The following is a 6,831-nucleotide window of genomic DNA, read 5'->3' as shown; positions in this document are numbered from 1 at the left end:
TACAGTTTCTTTATTTAGGAAACTTGTGCAAACTTGGGCACATTTCTTACATACTATATAATGCCCTCAAGGTTTGTAAAAATGAACCACTATAAATGTCATCTTCATGAAGCATATGTGAGCCGTGCAGAATGGAGTCCTGCTCCGTCAGAGAGAACCTCACTTCTCAAGTCAAGCTGCATGTCTGACTGCTCATGTGTGGGTTTTCACACAGGGACGGGTATATTTACTCAGCTACCACAGCTCAACAACATCTTACCATCTCACACAGCTCTACCAGCCAATTAAAAATATGATTTACGACTTCAGCAAGTCCTGAATCTCTTAAATCAAATCAAACAGCCGAAACCAACAGTGATGCTTTAAATGGTAAATAGGCTTTGACGCTTTATTTTTTATTTATTTTTTACAACAAATAGAAGTTTTAACATTTCAAACAAACACTTTTATAAACCATATATAAAAATTAAATTATTTACACATCAAAAACTTTTGGTAATCAATCATAATGTACAGCTGTATAACACTCCCAGGTCATTAACAGCTCTTTGTGGGCTTACTTTTTCTGCACCCTCCACCACTGGACATGTTTTGTTTTTTTCACCCCGTTGAAAGGTATTATTCTGTAACAGGTGCTTAAACTAAAACTTAAAGCTTAAAATTTTAGATTTACAGTTATGCTATTACAACACAGCCAAAAGATGCACAAAGTTTCACCCTCGGGGCACGACAGCTTCAATTCAACATCAGCTCCAGTCCGTCGTAGCCCACCCATACACTTTATTTACATTTTGATAACGCTGGCCATACAATGCTCCTCTACATCTGACAGTGACCAAAAAGCCTACTTAGCTGAACATAAAAATTAATGTTAAACGGAAATGCCATGAAACAGAAAAGGTTAAAGCCAAAAGGCATATTTGATCTGACCTTTACATTACGTACCTGGCTAATTACTGCCCCTTCTGCATAAAATGCATAACTGAGATTTAAAGGTTAAACTCCCATAGCTGCTTGATTTGGGGTTTATGAACAGATAAAGGAAATGTGTGCAAAAGTTTCAAAGGCTCTTGTGTGTTTAACCTGAAATGGCAATCAACAACGCAAAACCATTTCAGACTTCAATTAGGCCAAGAAACCAGGTCTGGGTGAATATGAGAAGGTGCCATCAAGAAGCAAAAACACACAAATAGCCATTGAACTAAAAGAGCATGAAGGCAACTGAAGTGTTTCTAAATGCTAACTTGCGATTAAAAAGACATGCATTGGAATAACCTCCGTCCAAACAGGTTAATCACATGTCAGTAGCACTCATGATGACTCAACTTCACCTGAGCTTTAAAACTTCATCAGATCACGAAACTAAAAGGAATTTCAAGCTGGCTCTGGTTCACGCATGTTGGTTTGAGGTGGCATGAGCGTCAGCAGAGTGCAGGTGGACGACACGCTAGAAAACCTCTCATGGAGCGAGTTGTTACCGTTCCACCCGGGAACCACAGAGGATTCTACGGAGTTCACGCAGCTTGACTCAATGATAGAACCTGGACAGAGTCCTAGACATAGTCTCCGAAGTACCAAATGGAATTTCCTTCTAAAGCTATGGTTGATCCAGAAGTAGAAGATACAATTGAGGAAGCCATTGGAGGTTGGTAACCACACAGCAATAAACTCGATCCATTCGGGGACACCACTGCCGGATATCGCTGTGAACAAGGAAAACATGCTTTAGGACTTATACTTTCTTCAATATATTAGCTTCATGATAATAGGTACTAAATGAAAGAAATTTACAAAGCAGCATCTTTTTTTTTTTTTTTTTTTTACTATGGTGGTGTTCAATTTCTATTTAAAAGGTATTCAAACTACAACATTTAACCAAAAAAAAAAAAAAAAAACTAGTCAACAGCCATCATGTGTATGATATGGAAGCCTGTTTCCTCCATTAAATAGAAAACAAAAAAGGCAACTGCGAATCTCTCTCACAATTATGACTTTAACTCAAAAATTGTTTAGATCACGCAATTCTGAGAAATAAAGTCAGAACTGCGAGATATAAACTCACAATTCTAAGAAAAGATCAGCCTCCCCCCCACAAATTGCGTAAAGTCAGAATTGCGAGATATAAATTCGTAATTGCGAGGAAAAAAAAAAAAAGTCACATTTGCAATTTGAGATCTCACAATTCCGACTTCGTAACTTGCAAAAAAATACAAATAAATAAATATCCATGTATATAAATGTCCATAAATATAATTCAAATGTCAATTAACTGTAAAAACAGCTGCTAAATTTGTACGTTTAACCATCTCAGGTAACTGCTTCCAGAATGACGGATGTGTCAGAAAACAGTATTCTTAAATACTTCAGTACTATTTATTATTTACTAATTTAATATGCAAGTTTTTTTTTTTAACTTGACACAAATGGACACAACCAAAGTAGCCAGTAAACAAGCACTGTCAAGCTCCAAAAAGGACAAACAAGTTCCATAAAAGTGGACAATTTAAATGCTATGCAGGAGGTCTTCAGTCTCCTCGTCTTTCATCTCAGCTCCCCTGAACCTCTGTGATTATCTCTTCATGTTTGCTGAAAACAGCAGTTGCAGTAAGCTATCTGAGGTCACTGCACTCCGAGTCCTTGCCTTATTGGTTGTAAGAAAGTTAACATCATATTAAATCTCCCTCCAGTCATATAGGCCTAGGCGCCATAACCACAGACAGCTGCCAAACATGTATTAACATGCACTCGTGAAAGCTATGCTTTTCAGTGAAATTACAAACAAAGTAAAATAAAAGCAATGGTAACACTTTATAATAAGGTTTCACATGTTAATATTAGTTATTATGAACTAACAATGAAGCATACTTTTAAAGCATGTATTAATCTTAATTTTATAATGTTTACTAATGTTATTAAAAATGGATCGGTACCTACTGTATTAATATTTAAAGAGACCTCAGTGAACATTATGTACAGCAGCATTTTTATTAACGAATAAAAGGATTAATAAAAATATATTCCTCCAGTCCTTGTTAGTTAACCTGTAAAGTTTTGGATCTGAAGAATTACTAGATCCCACAACAATACCAAATACACCAATGCAAAATACAAGGGCTGACAAAACGTTAAAAGAACGGCAATCATTTATTTGTCAAGCTCATAACACTGCACTTTCCATAAACTGTCCACAGCATTTTACACATACATTTTGCTTAATATATTTTTTAAATGGAAAATATCAATTTTAACCTTCATATACCAAAATATAATTTTTAAATGCATTTCAGGAGGCAACAAATATGACTAAATTTAGAAATGTCTTGACTTTTAAAAATATATATACACTGCCAGTCAGTTTTTGAAGGTTTTTTTTTTTTTAAGGAAGTATCTTCTGCTCAACAAGCCTGTTTGATCTAAAGTGCAGCAAAAACTGTAAAAATGTTAATTTTTTACCATTTAAATTTTAAAATACAAATTTATGCATTTAGCAGACGCTTTTATCCAAAGCGACTTGCAGTGCATTCAGGCTATCAATTTTTACATATCATGTGTTCCCGGGGAATCAATCCCCCAACCTTGCGTTTGCTTGCTTGCTAGCGCAGTGCTCTACCAGTTGAGCTACAGGAACACTACCATTTAAAATATATTTCCTATTTGAACATTTTAAAATATAATTTAGTCCTGCGATTTAAAAGGTGAATTTTTGCATAATTACTCCAGTCTTCAGTGTCACATGATCCTTCAGAAATCATTCTAGTATTCTGATTTTCTGCTCAAAAAAACATTATTAATTATTATTATTATTATTATTATTAAAAACACCCGAGTAGAATTTTTCCAGGCCTCTTTGATGAATAAAAAGTTTCGAAAAACTGCATGTATCTAAAATGGAAATATTTTGCCAAATTTTACATTGCTAAATAAATGATTAGAATGATTTCTGAAGGATCATGTGACACTGAAGACTGGAGGAAGGATGCTAAAAATACAGCTTTGAAATCACAGGAAAAAAAGTTGAGTTTAAAAAAAGAATAGTAAAATAGAAAGCAGTTCTTTTAAATAGCAAAAATCTCACAATATTACTGTTTTTGTTGTGTTTTTTTATCAAATAAATGCAGGCTTGGTGAGCATAAGATAATTCTTAAAAAAAAAAAAAAAACACTTGTTGCATTTTCTGAACTATATTTATATTTAAATGCTTTCACACATGGGTTTAGAAGACCAGGATGATTCTATTAATAATGATCTCACCGTTGTACAGCATGATGACCATGCAGGGCGTCCAGCAGGTGTAGTAAACGGTCATGACTGGCACTAACACGCGCAAGGCGACTTTAGGCCTGTATCCTCCACCCCAGCTGTGCCTTCTCAGCTTCAGCCTCTGTCTCTTCGCGGCTATCCACAGTCTGAGGTTACAGAAGGTCATGATGGCCGAGCACGGGAAGAAGATGAAGCACGTCAGAGACAGAGAGTAAGAGACATTGCTGGAGTACAGCGGGTTGCACACGAGCGAGGCTCTGGAGAACTGCACTTCAATGATGCCCTCCGGGAACGAGATGGGCACGAGGAGGACGGGAGGGAAGCCCCAGGCGAAGGCGATCAGCAGCAGCGCTCGTCTCCTGGTCAGCACGGTGGAGTACTTCAGAGGGTAAAACACTGCGATGTATCGCTCCAGACTGATGGTTGCAAGGGTGTACATGCAGGTGGAATAAATAGTCGCGTTGAAAAATGCCACGACGTGACAGAAGGGGTCCGGGCCCCCGTTGTATTCTTTCATGAAACTCACGCACAGATTGAGCGGCATGAGGAGCAGCCCGAACGCCGAGTCCGCTCCCGTTAACGATAAAAGAAAGTACCGAGAGTTTCTCGACCACCCCGATACCGCCGAAGCTATGACCATCACCACAGCGATGTTTCCCAGAGTTATCATCACTCCCAAAACCGATATAATCCCGACTTTAATGTGGCGGTGGGCCTCCAGTGTCCCCTGTAGATCCGTGATATTCAAGTCCACATCAGCTGATGGGATGGAAAGGTTGTTTATGCTGGACATCATGGCGCATTTCCATCAGTGACCCATGGCTATTTGAAAAATCCTTATTTTTAAAACCTCACAAATAGTTTCGACAAAGATCAACTGTATGCAAACAGAATCTACAACTGCTGACGCTTCAGAAGAGATGAACACCTGTGGCAAATCAAGACCTGTCACGTGATGCTGCCTTAATTGCCGCATCGTTACAGGTGGCCCGTTTTTGAACAGCCATGTTTTTGGAGGACACATTGGGGAATGGCGTTAATAAACCTACTTGTTTTACTTTTAATATTTGTGTAAAGGAATATTTTTCTAGAGTTATTTGGAATCATGTGTTGCATTGTAGAAGTCACAACAAAGTGTAGCTTTCCAGAGATGAAAGGTGATGGTCACACCGCAGATGCAGAAAAGGTTTAAACGTAACTCTATTTGGGAAAGGCCTTAAAATGATTTAATATTTATTAAGTACAAAAATTTAAGGTAATAATAATTTTAAAAAGGTTTAAGCGTAACTCTGTTTTGGAAAGGCCTTAAAATTATTTAATATTTTTTAAGTAGGCCTACAAATATTTAAGATAATAAAAAAAAGAATGATTTTTATGAATTAACAAAAAAGTATTAGAAGATGCAGTAAAAAAATAAGTAAATAATTAAAAATGAATAAATTGTATAAGAAAGGCTTTACAATTCTCAAGATTCAAAACCCATTGTACAAAATCTTCTCAATGCCATCTGTCACCTTTTATAAGTAAAATTATTAAAGATAATAAAGAAGTATTTTTATAAGGTAAACATAATTGTTAGTAATATTTCAAAACAAACTCTTTCTTAGGTTTACATGCTATACATCATTTTTTAGAAACGTCATGTTAAAGTATGAGGCTCAGCATCAGGCTTTTGAATAACAGAGTAGGCTGTTTTATAAAGATCTCTTTGATTTACATTACAAGCTATCACAATTTCATCTTACTTTTTGGCCATATAAATATCAGCAGCTGCACCAAATAACATATTTTTGATCAGTTTGTTAAGCTTCTGAATAAAATGTAGGTGTTTATATATTTATTTTTTATTCCATGTTTTCACTATATCATACTGTATGGGCCGTATAAGAGCCTGATGTGTTATTTTATTCATCCATTTATTTATTTAAAAAAAGAAAATATATTTTTCTGAGTAATATTTCTTGTATCATGGTTCATTAAACTATAAAACCTTTCTTAATCCAAAAACGATTTAATGATGTCTTTATTACTAATGTCAAGTGGTATTCAAAGGAGCGACTGCAGTGTTCCTAAGAAAAATATTGTATAAAAAGCATTAACTGAATACATTTTGCTCAGAATACTATTTTAATTAACCCATTTACATTATTTTGATTGAGCTGACAGCTTGGGCATACTGAGAAGAATGAATTTAGACTCTACATGGGACTATAATTATTCAGTCCTCATGCTGATTATATTTTTCACTTTCTGTTTTTTAAGTCAAAGGGACATTTTCAAACTTTCATTTTGAGTTTTCTTAAAGTAAACAGACACTCAAAAAGTTTATAGTTCACCTCAAACAATGAAAACTCTATCATCATTTACTTATCCTTGATTTCAAAATTGCTCCATCCCTGTATGAGTTTCTTTGTTCTTTTGAACACAAAAGATATTTGAAAACTCTTGGTAACAAAACAGTTCCTAGCCATTAACTTCCATAATATATATATTATTTTTTTTCAGTCAGTGCACCAGCAACTGTTTGGGCACCAACAATCTTCAAAATATCTTCTTTTGTGTTCAGCAGAA

At 35.5% G+C, this 6,831-nt stretch overlaps 1 protein-coding gene across 1 annotated transcript; it reads right to left on the bottom strand.

The window, feature by feature from the left end:
- Positions 1-355: 355 nt before the first annotated feature.
- zgc:162592 (uncharacterized protein LOC561993 homolog) lies at positions 356-5,209 on the bottom strand. Its single transcript, XM_052560323.1, has 2 exons — positions 4,252-5,209; positions 356-1,703 (listed from the first exon to the last, which is right to left on the bottom strand). The coding sequence occupies exons 1-2, from the start codon at positions 5,054-5,056 to the stop codon at positions 1,375-1,377; spliced, it is 1,134 nt and encodes a 377-aa protein (XP_052416283.1). The 5' UTR covers positions 5,057-5,209; the 3' UTR covers positions 356-1,374.
- Between the last annotated feature and the right edge of the window lie 1,622 nt (positions 5,210-6,831).

Source organism: Carassius gibelio, chromosome B7 (assembly GCF_023724105.1).
Source record: "Carassius gibelio isolate Cgi1373 ecotype wild population from Czech Republic chromosome B7, carGib1.2-hapl.c, whole genome shotgun sequence".
NCBI classification, from domain to species: domain Eukaryota; kingdom Metazoa; phylum Chordata; class Actinopteri; order Cypriniformes; family Cyprinidae; genus Carassius; species Carassius gibelio.
The sequence above is the reverse complement of the archived record's forward strand: the minus strand, read 5'-3'. Positions and strand labels throughout refer to the sequence as shown.